Below are 27,156 nucleotides of genomic sequence, written 5' to 3' on the forward strand. Positions count from 1 at the left end.
AAGAAAGCAAGCTCGTATCAATTTGACAAATTTGTATAGGAAGCATTGAGGTATGGCTTAAGTCTAAAACGGGACCGTTTCATACTGAATTTTGACATCACGGAACGCTTTTAAAAGTCACCAATATTTCAAAATCTAAATATCGTATTTTGTAGCAAATTTTCCATGATCATTTTCACCATGTGGTATAACTCAGAGTCGCTTCAGGTTAAGCTCATGATAAGTGGAAATAGTGTTGTTTTTGAGGATGTAAAAATTAGGGACCTGTTTACATGGAGGGAGGGTGCCCCGGCTAACCGGGCTACCCGGCTAGAAGGGTTGAAACATAGCCCGCCTTTACATGCCACTCACCTAACCGGGACAGTGAGTGGGCTGCGTGGGCAATCTTTTGAGCAGTCGCTAAGCAAAACAAACAAAATTGCCGTGGATTTGTTTTGGTAAGAGTGGTTATTTCAGCTTCCTGCACGGGCACGAATCTGTTCTCTGCCTGAGACTCATTTACTATATTGATCTCTTCAGACTGATTGTCATTTTGTTCGGCAGATAACACTGGCAAATGATAACGACGAAAATACTGACCTCAGGCGCCAGGTTTATCGATGTTTTCGCGGTTAATCTCACCTCGGCTAGCCGAGATAGCCCGGCACGAACCGTTTACATGGTAAAAAGCTATCCCGCCTTGCCGGGTGCCCCGGGCAAGTAGACAGGGTGCCCCGGGTAGGCGGGCTACCTTGTCTAGCATGTAAACGCTTCAAGCGTTTTCCAAAGAAACGTATGAGGAGTTAGCCCGCCCAGGGTAGCTCGGTTAGTCGGGTAGCCCGGTTAGCCGGGGCACCCTCCCTCCATGTAAAAAGGCCCTAATTTGGGGCTTTTCATTCCCGCACGCTGAACTTTATGAAAATCGCAACATCGTCATTTACGTTACGACGTAATCTAATTAGGCACCCCGTGATTAAATCCGGAATTCCAAGCATATTTTAGAGGTTAGCACTGTGGTCGATTTGGAAATCAATACAGTAAGCTAGCCCTGCATGGCTAACTACGGCAGATTGGTTTTTATCTCTGCTTTCGTTTCAAATTCTCATCCATTTCCCATGGCGGAATTGTTTACAATTGTTGTAGAGCGTTTTCAAGGCTTGATATTTCAAGCATTTTTAGGTTTGCCTTTTTGGTATTCTTAGGGGATTTTCTCATGGAACACTCAGTGCAAGACTTACACCAATGTTCAACATCTTTGTACATTCCTTTCCACCAACATCGTTGCTTAACCTTATTGAAAGTCTTATGGACTCCAAAATGATCGCCGGAAACGTGGTCATGCATGCTCGTCAAAATTTCAAATCTCAGTGCTGGAGGTAGAACGAGCTGAGGAAATGAATCCCAAGCATTGCGCTTTCTATTGTTGCCTAAATGGTAAAGTAAACCATCATGTCCGATGTAAAAACTATCAGTCACAAGTAAAAGATTGCGCGCCGCAGAATCGTCTAACGGTAAAATATCATTTTCTAGGTAATCAATGATCACACTAAGGTCAAAATCACGCCTTTGCAATTCTCGTTCTTTTGGCTCGTCTTTTTGGATTGAATTACATTCCCTTGTGTCATAAGGACGTCTAGACAAACTATCCGCATTGCCATGCATCTTACCAGGGCGATGAACAATCTCAAAATCGTACTGTTGCAAAAGTAAAGCCCATCTTGCAAGACGACCAGAAGCATCCTTAACATTCATTAACCAACGCAACGAACTGTGATCAGTAACAACTGTAAATTGGCGACTCTGGAGATAGGGCTGAAATTTCTTAATACCTTCTATTAACGCGAGTGCTTCCCTCTCAGTTGTTACTTGCCATCAGTAAAGTGCCTAAAGAGAAGTTCCTATGATAACCACGAGAATCATTCACAGGCGCACCTGCTGGAAAAAAAAAAAAAAAAAAAAACAGAAACAAAAACAGAAATAAAAGTTCACTTTATCATCTTGACAAATTCAAAAGCCTCAATTTCCATATCGTCATGATTAAGTGTAATGAATTTACTGAAATATTCTGCATGGGAGACATAAGAGAATTTCCTTCCCAAGAAAACCAAAGAACCAAAGAGAGGGCTGACATCGATTATATTCGCTCGACAGGCATTTATTAGTGAAGAGCCTGGTGGATCGTCTGAATAGGAGGTTCCACACGTCTGTTGTCGGTTAGAGTTTCATTACTTTGTGGGTAGCTGAAAAAGGTATTCGATCAGTTTTTCGGTTGTTGGTAAATCTTAATTTTGACTAGAAACGAAAGTTCATTATTTACATTCGAAATGATCCCGCAATAAAGTATGAAATTCTATAATTCACTAAACCTTAAATTTAAATTAGATACGATGAATATATGAAGTTCATACGTACTTAAATTTAAAGTAGTTACCTCTTAATCTAGAATGCTCTGTTTTCTAAATACAAATATCGATAATGTCGGAATATGTCTATCGCATGTCAGTATTTTATTGTTGCCAATTGGTAATCTTTTTTTCTTTTTCTCGGTTGTCAATTATATTTATCGCCCATTGTCGCTAGTCAGTTAAATCCACATAGACCCTCTAGATAGACCACGTGCTCGGGTGATGAAATCAGTGACGATAAGTGTGCGGTATTAACTATGCATAAGGTCAAGATGGCTCGATATTGACTGAGTTCTTTTTAATATCAAAGCTGATGTCCAGCTATCATGCCGAAAAAGTTTGGTTAATAAAGGATGAACTTTAGGAAAATAAAAAGATAGAAATGACTTGTTTATTTCGAATGCTGTGAAATAAAGCCAATAGCAATGATGCATGCTCGTTTTTCATGTGACAAATTGAAAAATCAATTTCTACAATAGGTTTTATACATTTCTACAAACAAAATTTCTCTGGGGTTGAAGCTAACTCTCTTGTTTAATTTTCCATGAGACAAAACCACTTTCATGCTTTCACATCATGATCACCTTATGTTTAAATTTTTCTATTTTCCGGTTTAGTAGAAGCATAAACTCACAAAAATTGCGTATGGTTTCTTTGTTTTGAGTGGCTGCTGTCGCTTTGTGCGACTTCTTTGCCGAAATATTCCAAAAATGACGGATTTTGTAAGTCTGCTTCATGCATCTTTGTGGTTACTGCCCCCTATACAATAGTAGGTGGAGCCAATATGCTAAAGAGATGATAGAGAGAGTGAGTGATTAATGGCAGGTAACGATAGAATTCCGATTTTGACTCAATTTTGACCGCAGTTTTGCCGATGCTTTTTTTTTTTTTGGAGTATCTATTAGTTCGGCATTCGCACTCGATACACATTTGAGTTCTCTTTGCCAATAGCCACTTGTGTATTATCTTAATTAATTTCTTGCTTTGAAAAAGGCAGTAGAAACCAATAAAATATTTCACAATCATTCCAGTATCGTGCGTCATTAAAAACAAAACTTTTTCTTGCCGAAATATCTTAATGGGTGAGATCAGCACATCGTGAATTATTTTATTTTTTTCAAAGAGAGCATATTGCAGTTTACATTAGCGACTAATGTCCAAAGTGCGAAATTACTCCTGTATTCCTCCGAGGAACAGACAGGGAACGATTTATAAGATCAGTTGTTCCGACTGCCAAGCCTCCTACATCGGTGAGACTGGCAGAAACCTCACAACAAGACTGACTGAACACAGACGGGCGACGAGGAAAGGTGATGTCAGCAATCACATTGCTGAACACCATCGACTTACCAACCACAACATTGACTGGGACTCTGCGCAATGCCTAACCTACAGCACTGACTATTTTCAACGACTGACTCTGGAAAGCTGGTTTACTAACTTAGAACAGACTCCCCTAAACAGATGTCAACAACTACCCGCCCCATACAAACGACGCATTCACGACATAAACATCACAAACGACCGAAAAATAACAACCTAACTTTACCGACAGATCGAAACAGACCAATCACGACCGACTTACGTCACTTGAGTCTTACAGCCAATAACATCACGGCAAAACCAACCGATCATTTCACACGAAATGGAATAAGAACATTCTACTAACAACAATCATTCACTTGACTCTGATGATGACTTCCGCACAGGTTGTCGAAACGTCAGTCACTGCCACCGACAACAGTCCTTCTCAGGACTACACTCACCCGGACGATCAGACTACACCTTCACATGTTACCCCCGGGTTCAAACCATTTACCACAATAATAATAATATTTATTGATTTGTATTGCGCAAATATCAATCCAGAGAAAAAAATGTTCAACTGCGCATTACACTGACTCATCAAAATCCTAAAATCCTAAACATATTCTAATTAACAAAAAGTCTTATTTACAATAACTATTTAATCTTTAAAGTCCTATTTACAAATCCTTCTTTATGAAAAGAATAAAAACAATAAATTAGCTGGGAAACGCCTTCTGGAATAAATGAGTTTTTAGAGCCTTCTTGAAAGCATTAACTAAAGATATATTTCTAATAAAAAGGGGAAGATCGTTCCATAATTTAGGGGTAGCCATACAAAAAGATCGATCACCAAGCGTGGAAAGAGACTTGCATGGTGGAATGTTAAGACGTTTGCCGTCATTTTGATCTAAGATAGTACCTACCCCCTGTGTCTTTCAGAGATACAAGATCGGAAATGTAAGTCGGAACAAGTTTATGAATGGCCTTAAAAGTTAACAATGAAATTTTAAAAACAATTCGATATGGTACGGGTAGCCAGTGTAGGGCTCTCAGCAATGGTGTAATATGACAAAATTTACTTTCTTCAAATACAAGACGTGCAGCAGAGTTCTGGACTCTTTGCAGTTTTTTAATTCTGATACGCTGGTAAGCTGTATAAGAGGCTATTACAATAGTCAAGGATAGGTTCAGAGAGAGTATGGAGTCGAACAGTTAAGGACCGCGATATTTAGTCGACTATAGTAATCCGGTTTAATCCGTAGTTAAATACACATATTAGAACTCTACAATTGGCGACGAGGATAAACAGGAAATTTTCCGACATATGCAGTGGAAATACGGCAGTGAACATCGAATTTGGAAACATACAACCTTTCGATTGCACATGGAATCCGACTAGCGTGGGACCTCGTTGGAGACGATGAAAACGTTCTTTTCAGTTTTTCCCCCAGGTCAAGGGTATTACAAAAGATGTACAAGAACAAGCTTTACTTTTGCATTGCGCTGGACAGGATGTTCAGGACATTTTTGAGGGATCCTTGACCAGTCCTAGAAGAAGAAACGCAGTATGCTAAAGCTATGAGACTACTGGACGCACAATTTTTGCCATAAGTTAAAATCCCATTTGAACGACATCAGTTTCGTCAAGCAAAACAGGACGAGTCCGAGACAACAGACCAGTTTGGGATCACATTGTTCCAGCTTAAAGAGAATTGCGACTTCGGAACATCCAAGGAAGAACAAAACTGCGATCAGTTAATTGATAAATGTCGGTCACATGATCTTCTCAAGAAACTACTCGCTGTCAGGGATAAACTCACACTTCAGAAGGCTAGAGATGTTGTTAGATCCATGGAAGCTGCCGAAAGTCAGGCACGGACGAATAAAAGCGATTCAAGAAGCGGAAATGTAAACTTCTTAGAGCGGGGACATTTTGATTCGCTTAAACGGCGAGGAGGACGTTGTTATCGGTGTGGACTCAAGGGACACTTTGCAAGGCATCCGGAGTGCAAGGCAATACTGGATACCTGTGTGAAATGTAAAGGGTAGGGCATTTTGCCAAAGTTTGCAAAAGGAAGGAAGAAGATACTAATAAACCCAGGAAAGGAATTATACGCCAAGTCACTAAAGATGATGATTTCGCCTTCATCTTACAGTTTAATGGAAGAGATATTCCCACCGTAGACATTAAGTTAGGAGGTGTTCGGCTGGAAGGGGTTCCTGTCGACTCTGGTTTCACTTGCAATGTTATTGACAGAGCAACATGGGAGACAATTGAGGGGAAGAAAGTGAAATAAGTTTGAAGGAAATTCAACAGAAACCTGTACTCCGAGGGTTCCAATGAGCCACTTACTACTGCTGGTGAGTTTAAAACTGAACCTTATTATAAGGATAAACGTTGCCATGTGTGTTTTATTGTTGTGGAGGAGAAAGCAAACACAATACTTTGCAGGGAGACCTCAGAAGAGCTGGCAATACTGAGATATGAAATTAATTCCATGAAAGAACAAAACCTAATTGGGGATTTTCCTGGGTGTCTTAAGGTAGTAGGAAAACTTAAGGGTTTCCAAGCAAAGCTCCACATTGACACCCCAGTTAAACCTGTTGCACAGAAATTGAGACCCACCTTATGGGCTAAGGAACAAAGTAGAACAGAAATACCAGGAACTAGTGAAGATGGTAGGTTGTGAGCTCTGGAATGAATAGAATAAGGAAGAGGGTAGGTTGGGAGCTCTGTAATGAATAGAATAAGGAAGATGGTAGGTTGTGAGCTCTGGAATGAATGGAATAAGGAAGATGGTAGGTTTTGAGCTCTGGAATGAATGGAATAAGGAAGATGGTAGGTTGTGAGCTCTGGAATGAATAGAATAAGGAAGATGGTAGGTTTTGAGCTCTGCATTGAATAGAATAAAGGAGATGGTAGGTTTTGAGCTCTGAAATGAATGGAATAAGGAAGATGGTAGGTTTTGAGCTCTGAAATGAATAGAATAAGGAAGATGGTAGGTTTTGAGCTCTGGAATGAATGGAATAAGGAAGACGGTAGGTTTTGAGCTCCGTAAAGAAGTATAGGAAGATGTTTCTCGTCTTGTCACAAGCGTGAGACAAAGTACCCAATTGTTCTTAAACGCATTAGAGTTAGTAAATAAGCGTAAATTCCAGATCAAGCAGCTGTTTATTTGAGAGAGGGTATGTTCTTTCTTTTTTACGCATTGGCCACGACGCAAGACACAAAAAAGTCTAAGAGTTTGACGCTTTCAAAATGAAGGCTAACTTCTTTGAGACTAAAGATTAAATTTGTGAATTTTTATGCTTAACAACTAAATTTTTTGCTGTTTTACGGCTAACAGTTTAACCCCGTGTAAAAGAGTGCGAAATAAGACTATAACAATGAACATGGTCACGGATTCAAAAGCTAGGAGATCCAGACCACCAACCTCCTCCCCCCCTCCCCCGCCACTAAGGCATAGAGCACTCAGCGCTTAGGCACTTAGCTCTAATTTATTGATTCCAATATGATAACAGATCTACTATAATAATGGCAAACAAGCAAATTAACTAAAAAAGCAAAAACTAGAAGGAAAAATTGAAAAAAAAAACCACCAAAAACAACAGAAACTTTTACATATACCTTCTAACTTTACGCGTTGACGGAAAAAAAACAAATTTGTGATTTTCACCGTTGTCCTCCATGTTTAGTTTTCCGCTCGTTTGATTTTCATTTGAGACGATGTAGGAACGTTGTTGATAGGGCTGGTAGAATCTAAATATGCCCAGTAGCTCATACCCCAGGATCGCATGTTTCTACTGCGTGGATAAACACCATTAAGATTTGACCAAATAGCACAATCTGTCCCAGTACTGTACCACCAGCCTCCCCCTCTCTTCGAACAACAACTACCTGCAGGATCTTTATCCCCAGGTCCCAAACGAACAGTCTTTAGAGTAACGATGTAACGAATCATTAACACTCGATTCTGTAAAAAATAATTAAATTCACACTCTTGATAAGCTCGGGGATAAACTGTGCAGAAAGAATTAAGAAAAACCAATGATACTTCGATTCAAAGAGATAGATGTGTTCCTCTACAGCTGACAACTACAGAGGGCAAGGACAACCATTAGGTGCCGAAAAGGATGAAATTGAAACATTACTCTTAACTTACTTCAGTTTACTGATCTTGATATATCAGTTCTACTACTCTTATAAGGAGAGATTTTTTTTTTTGATGATTTTGATTGCGAAATACAAGTAGAGATTAAATTGAATATTTATCACTATAACAGAAAACTACAACACAAAACAAAAGCAATTCAATAATTATAATTTTAAAAATACTGTGATTGAGCTCATGTAAATATTTGTCATAGAAATTATTGCGCAAAAGTGATATAAATAGATATCTGCTGTTTGGTATTACGTCCCCAAGCTATATCATGTTTTGGCATATATCATGGTGATATTTTAGCTTGAAGGTCATCATCTGATTATTTGTTGGCCATTTTTTTCCCGTGTACTCGTGGATATTAAATACATAAGAGTAAAAACGGCACAGATTCAAAATTATCCGAGACCTTGGCGATTGATATTGCTTTTGAAAAGTGGGGATAAAAAGTTGTCAAGAGACCTTTTTGAAGAAACCCCAGATAAAGCTCTTTTAATATCCTATATGGTTGGTTAACCAAGTGACTTACTGATTAACAAAAATGTTCAACCGATAAACAGTTGCCTCGTTTCCAATTCCAAACCAGTCATACTCAGCGAATCCTGTTTTACCAGTTGCTTCTCCTAGTTCTACTTGTAGCATATTTGTTGTCTTATTTCGCGTTAGACGGTGAATTATGTCCAGTCCTAGCCAAGATTCACCAATCAGGTTACCGAAACCGTGTTTCTAGTCAGTTCAGGTGTGGTTAAAATCTACGGATCCATCCAGCTTTCTCTGAAACAATTTTGGACGTTATATCAGTTAACGTTAATTGTTTTCGTAAACTAAAGCTCAAAGACCTACGCAAAGTTTAAAATAGTCGTCCTGCCGTTGTAAATTTTTCCTGAGAAGAAATAGAGAAGAAATTAGAACGTCCATTTCATTTGCCAATCTCATATCTCTTAAACGGTGGACTTCATCGTAAGAAAACAAATCGAGGAGCTCTGGCCAACTCGTGGATAAAGTAATCTATAGATAAAACATGTTTCTGAATTTGCAGTTATTGGTCTTGAAGTATGCAAAGTTGCTCTTATCTCACAAAGATAATGCTTTAATTACCCTCTCCCTTTGCACACAATTTCCAACATATAGAGGAGGGGATGTTGGAAATTTAACTTATGTTTATGGACTTTTCTGCCCGTTCTAGGGAACGTATATGTCATATCACACTTATGATATACATCAGACTTACTATGAAAAATTAATCTGAGTGGTCGAGAGAATTCAAACAACATACAAAAGTGTGTGATATGATTCCTAGCTGATGTAAAATATCAAATATCAACATTCAAAACAAGTCGTTAAAGGCTTTATGAACGTCGCACATTACAAAACTTTCTTCAGCTCCAAACGGCCTGTTCATAGACTTTTGTGTATATCATTCTTCTGTCCTGTAATGACCTGAGGTAAGAGCAGTTAATCTAGAGACCAAAAGAAAAATTTCTTCACCATGTTAACTTACTTTGAGGCGACACCGTTGAATTCTGTTGATCTTTTCCCCTGATCGCCTTGGAACACCAAATGAAGTAATGAATTTAGAAGGCTCGCTCGCTATTGAATTGCTACAACCAAAAGCGATCCAATATCTTTCTTCCTCATTAGATGACGACAGACGAGTATTGTTAGTTTATATTTCCGAAACAAAAACAAACAAACGAACAAAAAAAAAAAATGTAGGGGCAAGATGATCAATCTTTCCTTTTGAGTGAGTGATATATTTGCATATCGGAGTGGCCGTAAAAACGCCTTTCTACGCTGGTTCGCGCAGCCATGAGTTATAACCTCTGATAATTACTGATGATAATAAAATGTAAGGAAACATTTCAGCATATTATAAACTGTCCGTAATAGATCGGGTCCGTTTGAGAGAGATGTCGTCGAGAGGCATTTTGACTGCATGGTTAAAGTGAGTCTCAGTTACCTCTAACAGGCCCATAGAGAATGTTGACTTTCAATATCGAGTCTTGCATGTGCGGACGTCAAAATTTGAATTATCGTCAAAAATTAGACGAGCAGCAAAATATAACGAAGGAAGTGACTTTTCATCATACGGAGCAAGGCTAACTCTAGCAACAAAATTTCTAGCGTAAATCAGCTTTAGAATGAAGGGAAAACGAGCTCTTATCTATACTTCGGCAGTTTCCTCCCCTTCGCTCGTGGTATTTTTGGTAATGATTACTATTAGGAAAATTTAGGAGAAAATCAAGTTATTTTCAATTGATATAGGAAAGAGAACTCTGCGTAATTTTATGGAGCCGAATAACTGGATGACTGAGACGGAAGCCTCTTGTCTCGTTACCATATTATACTCTAAAAGACCCCGCCGTATACTCTAAAAGACCCCGCCAAAGATGATCTAGATAAAACATGAGATAGGCAATGGTTTCCCTTCCAGAAATTCGCGATGCTCTGCAGATATTTAATTAAATAGATAAATAATTAAATAAATAAATAATCAGTTAATTTAACCCTTTGGTAGTGTTAAACACTAAATTACAAGGGAGACAATAAAATTCACTCAATTCTACACAGAACACAATACACCTAGCACAACAAGAAAAAAACAATTAAGCCCTATCGTAACTGTGAGTAACAAAACAGGAAAAACCGAACTCCTTGATGTTAGAAAGAAAACGCCTGCAAGCCTCATCACGACGCGCCAACTGAGTAGGCAAGCCACAGCTCACAATTGCAAACTCATAAGAGCAATCTGGAAATATGATTCTCAGTGCAGACATCTGAACACTTTCCACCAACTGAACCAGACCGGCGGGTAACGCGGCCCACACCGGAGATGCAAATTCTAAAATGGGCCGTACCAGGCTACCATAAACCTGAATAAGATCTGCTGGTGGGAGGCCTGATTTCATTAAGACTCGTAACACATAGAGCCGCTTGTGTGCTTTCTTCACAATATAGTCGGAGTGAATAGACCATGACAAATTGTGTGACAGATGGACACCGAGTAACTTATAAGATGACACCTGCTCAATAAAACTGCCTGACATCTGTAAGGGGGGTAGATCCGAGGGCTTGTACTGTAAGAAATCTATCTGTAGTTCTTTAAATTTGAATGGGTTTAGCTTCATACCATGACTACTGGCATATAAACAAATATCTCTCGCTACAAAGGGCAACGTGCTGGTTGAACATCTAGGAATAATCTCTAAGACTGACAAATCATCTACATACTTTACTCTGGTTTTCCAGTCCTTCACTAGATTATTGACGAGGACTGCGAACAACAGAGGGACTAGTCTTGTCCCCTGAGGAATACCGCCCCTTGGAATAACGCTGTTGGAGAGAGCACAACCAATTTTGACTTGTTGCGACCTACACGTCAAAAAAGCCCCAATCCATCTAATTAAGGCCTCATGTACCCCTAGATCACGAAGCTCAGATACCATCTATGCACTTCAGGTTATCTAAAGTGATAAAATAGTGAGCAACATTGCGTGAGCTGAAATAATAAATAATTGATTTAATCTGCTATGCATTTCGTCTGATTATAGCACACTTCGTCAGAGAGTTTTTACGAGTAGAGAAAAGAAGCTTGCTCATGCGTGAGATTTCACAGGCGTTACATGTACGAGTACGTGATGTGTTTGGGGGTCACAAATTTAGTAGAAAATGTGTGACCCCTAAACACATCACGTACTCGCACTTGTATTCTGTAAGGTTCTGCAATAGGTTCACCATAAAAATTGCCCACAACAAAGCTCTATGGCTAAGAACTATGTTTTAGGGAGATATGGACTGCGCTAACGTGGTGATGACCGATCTGTAGAGAGATCGATCGTCATCATACATTTGTAATAATGATCAGTAAGCTTAGGAGAGTGGGAGAGAGACGAACAAAGAGAGCAGCAAATTCAAGGAACATACCAGATAACTTTACGGTTCTCTCCGTTTTGCGCATGCCACATGTACATGCCGGGGCTGAGCCAAAAGAGAAACATCCGAGACAGAGGTGAGGACAGGAGTAATTTTGGCACAGCAATGTTCAGGGTGTGTGGATTATCACTAATCTAGGCTTGGTTTTGAACTGCGGTGGGTTGCCGCGGGAAGTCGCTGCACTAATTGGGAAATTTGAAACGACCTGCATGCTTCGAATTCCTTAGGTCACTGAGTTTGGCACCGATCATATTGAGAAAGCTATATTCATCATATCAACATCGTTTTTCTCGGAAAATGTTGGAGGGATGAAGGTCAAATTCGGCGAAGAAATAGAGCAAAATCTCATCCAACCATCGCCAATTACGAGAGATTTTCAGTAGTTTGGCGTTAATTCTAGTTTGAAGTGGAGGAGGTCACAGCTGAGGGCCACCAAGTTGCACGCCTTGTCTCCCTTTATTCTTTTAATTGCCTCTAGCCAAAAGTAATTTTATAAAAAGAAGCTTATAACGGACTATGAAGGCGAAAAAGTTATACGAATGCGTCGATTAACACTTCATTCAGACTCATTCAATCGAGATATGCAATTTTCAGAGCTTCATTTATGACGAATATGCCATTGCAATCTTTATTAATAATCGATGGCACCATCAAGAATGAAGCAACAGAGAAGGAAACATGAAATGATACCCACACAAGAGCGAAAAGAATCTTATCAGGTGAATTTTTCCACTTCGGGTTGAACTTGTCTGTGAAGCTATTCAAAATATATTGATATCGCATAGAACGCCCCATCAATCAGACTCTATCAAACTCGTTCGGGTATAGCGATGTACACGGGAAATAATCGAGGATCATGACCTTAATATCTGACTCTCTAAAACGCAGACAAAACGCAGACTTCCGCCGTTTCGGGACACGCCCACAATAACGACCAGTGCTTGCTCTGAAACGAAGTAAAGCTTATTGATAGAGAATTGCATTGTTGCAGTTCTCTTTACTCTTTCTTTTTCCGTTTCCGTTTTTCGTGTTACTGCCACACTCTCGATTCATATGTATTCAATACCAACTGACAGATGTCCCCAAGTAGATCCATGCGTTCGTCATATAGCCGACTTCCTAAACAGCTCAAGCCATCCAGATTTGAGTCTATGCCCAGTGCTGTTCATATTTTAGCTTCGTGTTAGTCACGGACTTAGAGTAATCATAAAGTTGCAGATACCCAATCTGACTTAATCACTCTTGAAATTACAGTCCTACAGCGGTTTCATCTGACTAATTCTACAAGAAAGCCAAACATACCAAGCAAAGCTGGGAAAAAAAAATAGTTCGCTTTTCTTTATCAAAAACGGCGAATTTTTTGATAAAGTTCGTTTAATAAATCCCTCATCCCCGTCAGTTTCCGTGCAAACAGTTTATATAGACGGCGGTCCCGCCCTGGGATATATATATATATATTTTTTTTTTCTGCTAAAATCTGGCACAATTTAAACATTCTTAACAGGTACGCTAACACTCCACGATTGATATAAACAATTGACCTAGCGATCACATTTTATTCATATGATAATGAACTAGATGCTAAGTGAACTAGTACATGTATGAAAGTAAGAATTAATGAAAGTCCACAGGTTTGATTTCCATTTCAGATGTTATTGGAGCACTCTCTTTTGCGGTGCCAGTTACCTCCCCCCAGTGGATCTTTGGCTTGGCCCAGGTCCTCGCCACGGTCTTATTTTTCTTTCACAATGCTGAGAAGCACCATTGAGATCTGAAAAAATAGCACACATAGATCTGTTGACTTACCACCAACCTCGAGATATATTATGGACACAGTGTTCGTTCACTTTATCCCAGGTACCAAACGAATGGCCATTATGATACTTGAAAGAATCATAGACAGTTGCATCTGCTAAAAATAACAACAAAAACAATGATATTGACAATATTAACGATAATAATAATGATAATAATAATAATAGAAACGATAATAACTACGACAATGATGATATAAACAATAAATCATGATACTAATTGATTAGAATGATGATATATATTACTTGAGGATGTTGGTGACCTTAATTGCTACATTGATCATGTTTGTCTAAAAGAAGCTGATTGACTTATAATATTTCCGAGGCTCGGCTGGTACGCGGCTTCCTCGTCTCTGATCCCAAACCACAAATATTCAGCCTAGACAGATCTACTCGAAGCCTGTTTCCGTCACATTTTGCGTCCGACGATGGATCTTTTACAATCCGAGCCAAAACTCGCCAATAAGGCAATTACCGAGGCCATGCTTGTAGTCAATCCAAATGCATTTATAATTCACGCAACCCATTTAGTCTCCTCTGAAACACTGACCATCCCCCACCGGCTGTTGTCTGGTCACAATACACTATGAAGGAAACTGAAATATCAGGGTCGATTGTGTAAACACCGCTGATTATTTCACCAGAATAACCACCCCCCGGTTAGCCGGTTAGCTCAATTGGTTAGAGCGCCGGATTGTGTTGTGCGGGAGGTGGAGGGTTCGAGCCCTGGCCGGACCAATAAAATAACTGAGGAGAATTTGCTACTTTTCTATAATATCAAGAAATGGATAAATATTCTAGTCTTCTCGGATAAGGACGAATAAACCGTAGGCCCCGTCTCCTGCAGGGTTAGGGGTAGGAGACGTTAATTTCCCACGCACAAGATTACTGTGTGGGGGATGTCCTCCCCTGGGGTGGGAAAGGTAGGTGTTCACAGGGCCCAATTTAAACTAGCTATCTGCTCAACTAGGCTACACTATATAAATATTCGTAAATACATACAGACTTATAAAGCTCAGCACAACTCTTAACTGTTGAAGTAAGAATGTACAGCGCCGCTGGTTTAACAACAAATATTGGTAAAGCAAAGAGAGTATCGTAATTTGAAAATAACAGGGCACTTATGGAAGAGGGGAGGAAGGGGGAGTAAATATGTGGAGATAGGGGAAGGAAGGATGCAATTTCAAAAGATGTGTTTCAAACTTTCTTTGACGCATAATGGATTTTCCACCATAATAGGCCTCAATAGGTTCTGAAAATAACGAAAGGGGTCTACGGGAACAAATGGACAAAAAGGTCCATGGTACACGAAGACATGACAGGCAAATAATTTTGATTTGTTGTTCACCAGCACTTTACTTCGCATTACTGCAATGTATGATCGCTCAACAACGAAACGCTACGATCCCCAATGCCCCCTTAGTAAGTAAGTTAAACTCTGAAGACGTTTTGACCACAAAGCATAGTCACGTCTCAACAGTGTTCCAGACTCTAAGGCTTGGCAAAGTAAAATGCATGATATATATCTCTCTCCAGCACACGGAGTTTGCGAATCCTAAATTAAAACTCTTCTTTCTCACGAATGGCGAAGGCTTTATACGTAAATATAAACGAAACTGACATTATACCAGGGTTTTAAGCCACGGTTTATCCGTCTCAAACAAAGTTTTCTTCATATAAAAAGCGCACACCCTACTCTATAACTTTCTTTCAAGCACTTTCCAGTGCTATTTTGTAGAGAACCACTCGTAAAAGCGTAACCTTAAAACGACGTAAAGAGAGTCACAAGCAGCAAATTAGAAGCTACCTGTAATTACCTCATTAAGCGATGCGCTGGCTCACTCAAGGTATTAGATACAGATACAGGTTTTAAAGCAACGTTAACACGTTTAAAAAAAAAAAACGCAGATAATGCAAGGTCGTAAGCTTCTATTTATACCTTCCCAAGGGGTCTCATCCTTTTCGAGTCATTGCCGTGCCTCGCGTAGAAAGGCCCCTGAACAAATAAATGAATAAATAACTGACATAGTTCTTTGCATTGATCATTAAAGCGATCTTGGTAAACACTGTGGGAAAGTTTGAATTAGAAATTTATTACTGGGTCAGTGACATATAGAAGTTTATGTGTGCTGAACAACTAATGTTATGGAATCACACATCAAAATCCACATTTTTTTACTAATCTGAAAAGATGACAAATCAGTTTCACGGATCATATGGGTGTGGTTTGCGTGGTGACGATTTGTCTGGAATTAGTAAAAATGCATTGATTAGCAGCTACACATGTAATGATCGGAGCTGCAAGTTAGGAATATATACGTTCTCTGTTGTTCGAAATTTTCCTCGAGCCACTATGAACTGATGTTGTCGAGGTTGGAAATTTTTAAGAGGGGATGACAAGTGGAACTTTGGCCTTTCACAATTGTTAAAGAGTCGAGAGGAGCATTACCTAAAACAGAATTATTAAAAATAATAATCTTTCGCAAAAATCACGCACGTTGATTAGGGCTAAGACCCAAGCCCACTCTAACAAGAGGTAGACAGCTTTTGTCATTAGTGTTTGACACTATTCAATTGACGCTCATTGCTACAACTTCCATAACCACCTGATTCAACTAATATTTCTGTACTGAAAAATTCTCTTTCGCACTCCATTCGTAAGAATAATAATGTGAGCGTAGGACTTCGACCTGGAAGGATTAAAATTCTTCTTTGAAACGCTCTGTGTGGCATGAGACTCGTGCACGGAAACAGGATTTTAGCCCATACTTTCCTGCAAACAAGAACTTTGATGAAAATTTTAAAGCAAGGTCTGTTTTCAAACTCAGTTATTTTTTCGAGAATCAAGCCATGGTGCCGTCAATAACGTACAGACGTTGAGGCAAAACCTCAGAAGGTTCATGAATCTTATGACACGCATGGAGATTACAAAACAATCGGATAAATAACTAAACAGTTAGAAAAACTAATTAAAAAATTTAACACGACTAATTTAAGAAAAACAGTCTCAGAAAAAGGTCATCAAAACATGACAATCAAATTCAGAAAATCCATAAGCTTAAACTAACGTTAGCACTTCATTACATTATCTATCCATTCTGTTGCCTATTGACTTAACAAAGTTTGGAAGTCTGTAGAATACATCGATCACAGAGTTTTTCGTTGTTAATGTCGTTTTTAATATTTCGTCATATTCAGTAAATAAGACTAATATGCGAATGATCTTTGAATTTCCGGTGTTAAAATAGTTAAGACCCTTTAAGCAACACACAAAAAAAGAAAAAAAAACTGTGAGGATACAAAACTGCTTTGTATCATTTAACAATCATGATACTACCTTAAACTTTCAATAATCTGGTACAACAACAGAAAATAGACTCTTTCATCATTACACGTCAGTGCCTTAGGCGCTTCAGCCAATGCATTTGGAGGTACCTTGCTCGAAAACTAATTACCTGCTGATTGTACTAAAGGTTTCTTCTGCACATCTGAGAGAACGCTCCATTCTATGTAGGAATTAATTTACTTGCTAGACTAACTCATTTTAATAACTATCTGACTTCCATTTGCGCGTTGTATTTTCTTCACCACAACATTAATCTGTATTGCATGTCAACTTATTGCAGCTTTGAATTGGATCAAGCCTTAGACCACAAACTGACTTTTGTTTCCTTGAGCTCCACCATGCTGTTTTTTGCTCTTTTCTTGACGACAAGCCTTTTAACGCTTGCAGCCCCGTTAGACTGCCACAACGACATTGAAAACTCTTGTAACGGAACATCAGTAAAAGGTAAGTAGATGGAAATTTCATACACTTCCTGGTCTAAACATTCGCGCAAGCGAAGAGAAATTGTTTACGCCAAACAGATTATCCCAATTGTCAGTAACTTTCGATACTCATTGCGAGGTTTGTCGGTTAAGGCACTGGTTCATGTAAATGCCGAGATTTGATGGGGGACCGAAAGGAAATTCGAAATGATATCATCTATCCAAGATAGGGTATAAAAGCGTGGAAAACTGTTCCATTTGTACAAATGTGTACAACTCAGTTGACAGAGTTTAGATATTTTTCGTTCGTTAGCGAAGGACTGTGCAGACTTGTACAAGTCTGGCGGAAGAATCAGCAATGTCTATTCAATCGAGCCACGTGATGGTTTAGGCGCATTTGACGTATTTTGCGACCAGACTACCGCTGGTGGAGGGTGGACAGTTCTTCAGAAGAGACTTAATGGCTCCATGGATTTCAATCGTACCTGGGACGAGTACAAACATGGTTTCGGAAATTTCTTCACTCAAGAATTTTGGCTCGGACTGGACAAGATCCACCGCTTGACAAGAAATGAGACAGCAAACAGACTTCGCATAGAACTGGGAGTAACTAATGAAGAGCCACTTTACGCTGAGTATGGTTGCTTTGGTATTGAAAACGAGAGCACCACCTACCGACTGAAACTCAGCCATGGTTGGGGTAAGTCAAATTGCTTCGTTAGGCCTATCCTCATCTGCCTCCTCATTAATTATCGTAATTATTTCATCATCGTCCATATTTATCATGGCTCTTTTAATGCTTCTTTCCTTTGCTGCTAAATTAATGTCTCTCAAGCAACTTCATGAAATGCGAGTTTAGTGGCAAGCATGTACATTGCTTTTCTCACGCTGATGAATGAAATAAATAGCTTGTCTCTTTGTCATCCATTTGCTACTCGGTGCCGAAGCATATGATCTATGATTTGAATAGAGACGTTATAGATGTTAGTGGAACTCATATTTCTCGTCAACTCTTTAGTTTTCTTGAGAAAAAATCCTTTCCTTTTACAAGCAAAATATCGCTCCCACTATACTCATTATTATAAGATATTTTATAAATTATTTTACTATATTATGTTATATTTTATACTATATTGTAAATACACAATTCAGCTTAGTGGCCTCAAGTTTTTTACAAATAAACTATCTATTACTATCTGATACAATGAATATATGAAAGTTCATATATTTAGAACTGCGGTATTAGATACGCATGATGCACGATCCTCGCAGTAGAGAGCGCTATTTATGCAATAGCGAAAATCAGACCTGAAAAAAATCAGGCCTGTACGGGATTCGAACCACTGACCTCTGCGATACTAGTGCAGCGCTCTACCAATTGAGCTAACAAGCCAACTGGGCGCAGGCCGTTAAGTTGATTTGTAATAAACCCGTGATGATAAATCAGATACAATGAATATATGAAAGTTCGTATATTCTATTACTATCTATCAAACATAGAACTTAAAGCTTCAAGTTGATTGACTGATTGATTCGTTATTATTATTATTTTCTTTTTGGTTTTTCGACAGGTGGGACTGTCAAGAATGATTCTTTTGGTTTCCATAATAACTTCTCTTTTGGCACTTGGGATAGAGGCCCTGCTCATGGCAAGTGCAACGCCACACGCGGAGGAGGATGGTGGTACAGTAAAAATTGTGTGGTCTCGTCAAACCTCAATGGTCTTTACCCAAGCAGTGGAACACCTTTTGGCAACATCCACTGGGATCATTTAGGTAGCACTCCTGAGGCAAGCGCTCCTGAAAACACTGAAATGAAAATCAGACCAGTGAACTTTAAATAGTGTTCTCCTACCAATAGTTCTGTAAAACATTACCTGATTTAAACCCTCATTTACAAAAAGACAAGTATTTCTAATAGATCGATAAGTTGATTTATGAAGAGGATTGCATTAGAATCAGCTGACCTAGGATTTGTTTTCTACATTAGTCGCACTAAATATGTAATTATGTAGTTAACATGTAATTATACAACTGCCGGAAAAGAAAAGATAAATAAAAGAGCTTTTCATCAGCAAACGTTCCTTCAATATTTTTCAAAGGGAGGTGAGAAGGGTGGTCGTTTAGTGAAAAATAATTGCAGTGACAGTGTTCTTCCTCCTGGAATGGAGGAGGGAGGGGATGGGGGTTCGTTCTCATGCAGACCGGCTTGCACATAAAACATCTACCGATAAAAAAAAATAACTACTAGCTTTATGCCACACAGATTCTTCCGAATCGCACGTTTAAAAAAACCTGAATTCATAGAGCACCAAAAAAAAACATTGCTCGAGTATCATGAACACTCCAGACACCCTTAACAAAGGCCCTTTTCAAGAAAACGAAGAGAAAAAGCTACTTTTGAGTATTATTTGATTTCAAAAGTTCATGTTCAAGAAGATTCCGTATGCCATATTCGATTTACTTGCTTTAGAAAGTTCTTGACAGATTTCGGTGAACAATTCTGCCTTATGCCAACACTTAATGAAATTAATTTCTCAGTCCAAGCGTTGATAACATCAAAACGTTTTCGAGGGCAGATTCAAAACCATTCTGCTTTAGCCATGAAATAATTTTTTTATTTAACTTTACAGCCTCGCAAAGCGTAATGAGATTTCTTTAGAAAAAAGAGGCTAACGGGCAGAAAGAGAAAGGGAAAATAATCATATGAAGGACGTAATGGAAGGGTAAACAATAGAGCAGGAAATTGATTTCCGGAAGAGAGCAGAAAGAGTGAAAATATTGCGAGAAATAAAAACTGCGTTGAGGTTCTCCTTATTTATTTTGAACATTGAGCCTTGCGTGATTATGGTCAACAGAATTTTTGGCATTTCCTGAGAAAAATAAATCATCATTATTTTTATCGTCATTTTTCCTTGTAGAGACTGGTCTCATGATTTGGATTTAAGAAAATCGTTGACATGTCGCATTTGTGGTTCTAGCATTTCTTGTTGACATTCCGAGACTCCTGAGAGAGCCTCCTTGGGATTTAGTTGATATCAGATATGATATGTACTGAAGATAAAGATGAAACTGAGAAAATATGGAATATGTAACTGAACGTGATATTTGAAATAGATGCAGGAAACAACTTTAGTAGTTACTACTTCTAATAACCAGAAACAGAGACTCCGAGTGCAGCCGTGTAGGCTTTTGAATCATTTGACTCGCAGAAGGACTTGAAAGTAATCAGATTAACATAAATCATCCAGAGCAAAGTTCATAGCACAGCCCCTTCATGAAACGATATTTAGTTTTAAGAATCTGACAGCTAGACAAGACAGTCGAATTCAGGAAGAGGGCTAGATGATTTTGGCTTACACTAAATTAACCTAAACACATTTCAACATTCCTATTCAATTAAAAAGGAAAACAAAATAAGATCAGTGGCATTCGTAAAGCTGCTTTCTAATGATGGTAATAAATTAAGATAATTATCAGGAATATCATGATACTAGCAACAATTTACATAAAAATTACGTGGCGTCATTAGATTAGGTAGCGGAGCATGGGGTGCACACCGAAAACGAACCTCATTGGCCATAAAATAGCAACAGCAGCAAGTTTCTATGAGGAAGGTGAAAACATTTCTATAGACTAAACGACAGTTTTGAAAACTGGCAGTCTATTACATGGGAGGGTGGCCTCGCAGTGATTCTGTCGCTTTTACGGCTTAAGCTACTAACCATTGATAATCAATTGCGTGCTCGTCCAAGTTCTTCGAAACAAATTAATCGTTGTTGATATCATTATGGAAAAACTGTTATGCGTGCATCAATCAGGTAATACGAGACAATCCGATTTCAATCAAACTGGATAAATTCCCATAGTCTACTGACACCAAAACCTCTTACACTTAGGTAGGGGGGAATAGTTAGTACAGCAGCCCACACCCATTCTAACACGAGGTACACAGTATCAGTATTATGTTTTTATACTACCATAGTTCATTTCTGCAACTTCCACCACCACTTGATTCAAATTATCTGCTTGCATAGAAGTATACTTATAGGCACTCCATTCATAAGCATATGTGAGCGTAAGAGGTAACTGACCTCGAAGGATCAAAATTCTTCTTTGAAACCTAAAAAACTTTCACGAGACTCGTACACGTGAATATCATTGTGGTTTATATTTTCTCTCTAACAAGAACTTTGATGAAGGTTTAAAGAAAGGCCGGTAGGAGAAGCCATCATCCAATATTGGCTGACAGGAGTTATTTTTGGAGAATCAAGCCATGATGCCGTTCAACGACAGAAACTTCGAGGTAAAAGCTTGACATACGGTTAAGAGGGTTCTTCAATATTACCTCTCGCGTGAGGATTAAAAGAGACAATTGGATATAACTACATATCTAAAGAATTCCAAAAACTCATCTTAAAATTCTACAACGAGACTTATTTAAGGAAAGAAGTTTTAGGAATGAACATGAGGATGTGACAATCAAACACAGCGAATTCATTTTGAGAGAAACACTGAGAAAATTTCAACTACAATAAGCCATAGAATTCCATTACACTTTATGTCGGCTCAATGGCCTTTTGTTTTTAAGCATCCGACTCGTAAACTGTGGACCCGGATAAATCACATGATTACAAGCGTCGACATGAAAGAATAAATTACGGAGTTTTGCTTGTCTTTTTTTTTTTTTTTTTTTTTTGAATGGTTTTCGTCATTAGAATGGAATATTGGTTTCCCCTGAAACACTCTCAATTACTATTGTGAATCTATACCATTTTATGTTTTACATTTAACCGCAGCATGTTGCAATATCTCATGTCTAACAGAGTGGATCGGTGACAGAGCGAACGATACCTCAATCTTAATACTTTAAGAACAGTTAAACCAATTCTCAGCAAATATTTAGAAAACATGACCAACGCTGCGAGAAAACTATGAATTTCCGGTGTTAAATCATAAAAGTTCCTTGGCGCAAAAACAAGATCAAAAAAAAAAAAAAAAGATAAAATGTGGGAATACTGCTAAGCGTAATTTTTTTTACAATACTGCCTCACATTTTCGATAATCCAATACTCTGTATTCGCGGAGAAAATACAGTGCATCCGCTACAACTGCAAACAGTAGACCTTTTCATGATTACACGTCAATGCCCCGGGTGCACCAGCACATAAGTTGAGATGTACTCTGCTCGTAGACTAGGAGTCACCGGCTCACCTGCCAACAACGCTGATGTTCCATTACTGCTTGTACCGGTATAATCAAAGTTTCTTTTGTGTATCTGAGATAATGCTCCGTCGTCTGTATGAATGATTTCCCTTGTTAGATTAAATAATTTGATAACTACCTGATTTCCATGTGCGTGTTCTATTCTTTATAGATCGACAAACTTATAACTTAAAGCTTCATTGAGTTTTTCGGGATTGTAAAGTTGATTTTTTCAATTTACTTTTATTTGTTTTTCAACCAGCAGATGTCATTGTCAGGTTTGATTCTCTTGGTTTCCATAAGAACATCCCTTTTGGCACTTGACAAGTAAAATGAGAAACGTGGAGGAGGATGGTGTTACCAAGAAAATTTTCCCGTAATGTCAACGGTCATTGCCCAAGCCCTGTCTCTAATTTAAGTTCTTGCCAATCGGGCGCTATTTTCCTGCTCTTAATTTCGGATTCCTAACACCAGGCATTGATGATAACTGTAATGTTTTCGAAATAGGTTGTAAAATCCTTACGCTAGTTTTGGCGATGATGGTTTGATCGCTGACATCTGTTTCATCTGAACGGACACCAACGCCCGAATACACTGAAGGTCTGAAAATGTTGTATTAGTTTCAGTTCTCTCAGTAGCTGGCTGTTGTGTGTGTCCTTTGAACGGTTGAAGGAAAGCCTTAGAGGGAAAGAACAGACAAATTGAAGCAATATTTTATCTCTTTGTAAAACTTAGTTCATTAGTTTGAGTTTCGGCAATGACACTTTTCTCCTATCTCCGCTCTTACACGGCGAACGTAAGTACAATTATTGTTCGAGTTAAGATTTCAAGTGATTTGAAACTATTTGCGTCTCTTTGTACTCTAGGTGAATAATTATTTTGTTTGTTTGTTTCATATACTCTTAACGAAGGTGTTGAATTTCTTCTGGAAATTTTTCCACGATTTAACCCTTTGCACCATAACATGTTTATCCTGCACTGGGCTCAGGCTATAGATTTTCTATAATATTGACTTTGGGAATTCTTATTCGTCCATCGAGAGTTTTTCCAAAAATCGGTTGTTTCCTTCATTCTCATGACCTCGAAGTTTTATTTATCTATTTTTTTTACAATAACTGTGGAAATTCTCGTGCCCTCGTTTGTCTAGAATTAAGGTCACGGCGGTTATCGACGATAAAAATGAATAACTTAACTTATTACACGACTCAGGCAGTCAGAGGGCCAATAACTAAAATCAACCAATCAAAATTCTCTATTGCCGGTCAATATTCTCTCAGTATTGGACCGGGCACTATCCCGAATGGTCTCGAATAATACCGCACTTGTGTCCCTTTGAACTTCAGTCGTATAACAAATCTCTTATTAACCAAGCTTGCTCGGGACCGTACTGGAAGAATATCGGCCCTCGGTCTTTTTTGTACGGACCGAGCGCAGCGAGGTCCGTACTGTCAAGACCTCGGGCCGATCTTCTCCCAGTACGGCCCTCGCGCTTGGTTAATAAGATATATATATAACGCAACGTTCTGCCATCCTAGCCATGTCGCAGTGACAAAAATTCACTTATAATAACGAATGAAAATTTCTGAAATAGGGACAGTGACGAATATCCTAGTTTTACGATCGGTATACTTGGAGAAATTTTGAAGAACTTGACGTGGCGGCAGAAAAAGCGGAGGAAAAAATCTTCATTAGTAGAAAGCCGGTTCTCGGACTGCATAGTTGAAAAAGAAAGACGACCCGTAGAAATATTTTTAGAAGCAGAGGGCATAAAGATTAAAAATTAGCTGACGATGACATTTCAGAATAATTAATTCTATTGTCATCCATTATATCGTGGTATTTCACTGAAGAAGTCATCACAGGACACATATTAAAGCAACAAGAACAGCTCAAACGACAACGCTTCGAATTAACATGACACGCGTGCGAGAATTTCCGAAAACTCTGGCGCATTACAGCTGGCATTTAAGATTAAATTATATTGCAAACAGCAAATCGACCACAAATTTCCGTTGTCTATAACCTTATTGATCAAAGAAATGACATAAAGAAGGTTTAAAACTCTGCATTGAAACCACAAGGCTGCCCTTAAGTTCATTGAACATTGTTGACGTCATTTCTATGATAAATAAGGTTACAGACAACGGAAAATTGTGGTCGATTTGTAAATGAGGTAGAACCCTATACTTTGGCTTTGAACGCATTGGCCATTTACTTGAGTTAAAATATAAAAGAATAAAAAATATACCGCAAATAAACCTTACTGTAAACTTTTCAATACAGTTTCGTACATTTCAAATAAGTTATTTTTGTGGACAATCCGGCTTGATCTTCGCACGCCAGGGAATTTACTCCAGCTATCCCACCTCATACCTTTATACAATGGAGTAACTTTTTCTATCTATTGAAGGAAAAATTTCCTTTTCAAAAATTTTTATACGTTGCCCACTTTTATTGGACAACCTTCGCTCGCAATAGTCAGCTAGTACACTGCAAATAGATTTTATTGTAAACTTTTCAATACGATCCCATACATTTTACACAAATCATTTTCTCGGAAAATTCGGCTTGATCTTCATTTCAGCTTTGGTACCCTGCGCATGGGGGTCTGTAGACCAGTTATCCCATCTTATACCTTTCACTTGGTAATTGCCGTTGAGATTCGAGTAACCACAGTCTATCGAATCTTTAGGAAACCACCAGGCTCCAAATGTTTTAGTACAGGTTGTGTTGCCTTTATCTATGGTTGAAAATGGGGCCTGGCTATTTCCATGTAAAGAATCTGTGGCATCTCCTTCAGAAAGAGAGAGAGAAAGGGAAAAATATACACATGTATATATAATCAATGTAATTTTTTTGTCACACAAGGAAAGCTTTTAAAGCGAAAACGATTTTTTTTATACCGAGGAGAAAAACACCCCAAGATGAAGAAAGCTATCACGAAACACAAACTGCACTGCCGTGATGTCAGCATTTCAAGAGTTTAATGAGGCCCAACGGCCTGAAACTGCTGCTGCTGCTGCAAAAAAATGCTCAGACAGAAACTGAAGGAATTGAAAGATTGAATGCCTTTTAAATCCTCATGAATTGAATTGTTGTTTATTTGTAGTAATCTTTGCACTCCCAACTCCCAAGGTCTCGTTACCGACTACGTACCATAAAAGTTTTATGATATTAGTTTTGGAGAATTTGGTATTGGATCAACTAGAAATCCTCTACTTGGTATTTTTCTTTACTCTCGTCACTTGTCTGCTTGATATTGTAGCAGATATTGAAAGGGCAAATAATATCTGGTCACTCATGAGAGTAAAAGGGTTATTCATTTCATGGTATAGATATTATTCATAGCAGTTATGACTTGAAAAATAATTTACCTCTAGAGATCCCTCCAATAATCAACGAATAATGTTTACATTCCGACTCAACCTCGAACAAGTCGTATTCGGCGTAAATACGAGTACGTGTAATTTCCAGATCTACTCGAAGCGTGTTGTTTTTTCTCCAAGTAAGGCGGTTCATCTTTTCCAGTCCTAACCAATACTCGCCATTTGGATCACCGAAGCCATTCTTGTACTTGCACCAGCTTTGATAAAAACTGACGGAGCCGTTCAGTCTCTTGTGGATTACTGTCCATCCTCCTCCAGTTGTGTTCTGGTCACAGTACACATTGAAGGCACCTAGACCATCAGGGTCAATCGTATAGACACCGCTGGTTGTTTTTCCATCCTTGTACAGCTCAGCACAATTAGCTGTGAAACAAAAGATGTCAGTGACGAGTGAAAAGAAAGAAAAACGTAAAAAACGGTAAATAAGTTTCAAATGTAATAACGAACCTCAGTTTAATCTCTTTGGCTTCACGTGCTGTAATAGGAAGAAATCCTAATTTTAAGCAAAAAATAAAACTATCACACAGAAAAATATAACACTGTAAGTACTAACCTTTAAACGATGCCACTTGGCGAGTCAAGGTCAATGCCATAAGCAGCACACAGCAAAGAGAACGTGGTAAAAAGCAAAACATTCTGGGAAAATTAAATTTACCTTACCGTTGATATTCTGAGAGAATCGAAGTTATGATGTCAAAATTGCAACAGCCGAGTACTTTTATATACCACAATGTTTTCCTATCCTTTAGACAGGAAATTTTTTTGCTCAATGTAAAGCAACTATTTTTGATTCACAGCTGCCAAATCAGGAAATCAAGTATCTTTTAAGTGACCGAAACTTAGAGAAGTCTTCCGGAAGGCCTAGCGAAGGTAATGATGAAAAGCCACCCAGTTTCCCCTTTGATCAATTAGTGCCAGATATTCGGGCTTCTTACACACTTACCTAATCGATTCCTTTTTTTCCCTATTTTTAGAAATGGGCGAAAACACCTCCTAAGAACTTCTAATGATCTGCTTAATTCATCCGTTCATTTACAAAAAAAAACATAAACAAAGAAGATAATCAATTCTTTCTTTTTTACCTCAGAATCTGAATTGCATTGCTTAGTAAGGAGGAATCAAAGTTCAACTTGTGAACTGAGGAAAAGTCACTTTTGAGTCAAAAAAGCAAAGCCGGATGTAAACAGGAGAAATCA

At 38.5% G+C, this 27,156-nt stretch overlaps 2 protein-coding genes and 1 long non-coding RNA gene across 16 annotated transcripts; 1 reads left to right on the forward strand and 2 right to left on the reverse strand.

Annotated features, from left to right (window-relative positions):
- Window positions 1-1,843: 1,843 nt before the first annotated feature.
- LOC148741050 (uncharacterized) lies at window positions 1,844-16,196 on the reverse strand. Of its 11 annotated transcripts, none has more exons than XR_015991712.1 (4): window positions 15,542-16,196; window positions 8,385-13,697; window positions 7,321-7,666; window positions 1,844-1,914 (listed from the first exon to the last, which is right to left on the reverse strand). It is a non-coding gene; the product is annotated as an uncharacterized LOC148741050 (long non-coding RNA). The 11 variants fall into 11 exon arrangements; XR_015991710.1 differs by having other exon boundaries at window positions 8,385-13,700; XR_015991699.1 differs by lacking the exon at window positions 7,321-7,666 and adding an exon at window positions 14,078-14,186 and having other exon boundaries at window positions 13,595-13,697.
- Window positions 16,197-16,255: 59 nt separating this feature from the next.
- On the forward strand, window positions 16,256-19,613 carry LOC111346382 (angiopoietin-related protein 7). 4 transcript variants are annotated; one of them, XM_088755133.1, is made up of 4 exons: window positions 16,256-16,412; window positions 17,229-17,392; window positions 17,666-18,070; window positions 18,942-19,613. In XM_088755133.1, the coding sequence occupies exons 2-4, from the start codon at window positions 17,287-17,289 to the stop codon at window positions 19,211-19,213; spliced, it is 783 nt and encodes a 260-aa protein (XP_088611259.1). In that variant the 5' UTR covers window positions 16,256-16,412; window positions 17,229-17,286; the 3' UTR covers window positions 19,214-19,613. The 4 variants fall into 4 exon arrangements, with proteins under 4 accessions (XP_088611259.1, XP_088611254.1, XP_088611248.1 ...); XM_088755128.1 differs by lacking the exon at window positions 16,256-16,412 and adding an exon at window positions 16,748-17,033; XM_088755122.1 differs by lacking the exon at window positions 16,256-16,412 and adding an exon at window positions 16,753-17,112.
- A 5,191-nt stretch (window positions 19,614-24,804) lies between these two features.
- Window positions 24,805-26,633, reverse strand: LOC148741051 (angiopoietin-related protein 7-like). Its single transcript, XM_088733189.1, has 3 exons — window positions 26,514-26,633; window positions 25,949-26,323; window positions 24,805-25,356 (listed from the first exon to the last, which is right to left on the reverse strand). Exons 1-3 carry the CDS (start codon window positions 26,593-26,595, stop codon window positions 25,121-25,123), a joined length of 693 nt encoding a protein of 230 aa, XP_088589315.1. The 5' UTR covers window positions 26,596-26,633; the 3' UTR covers window positions 24,805-25,120.
- Window positions 26,634-27,156: the final 523 nt, after the last annotated feature.

The sequence above is a fragment of the Stylophora pistillata genome, chromosome 1, assembly GCF_964205215.1.
Source record: "Stylophora pistillata chromosome 1, jaStyPist1.2, whole genome shotgun sequence".
NCBI classification, from domain to species: Eukaryota; Metazoa; Cnidaria; class Anthozoa; order Scleractinia; family Pocilloporidae; genus Stylophora; species Stylophora pistillata.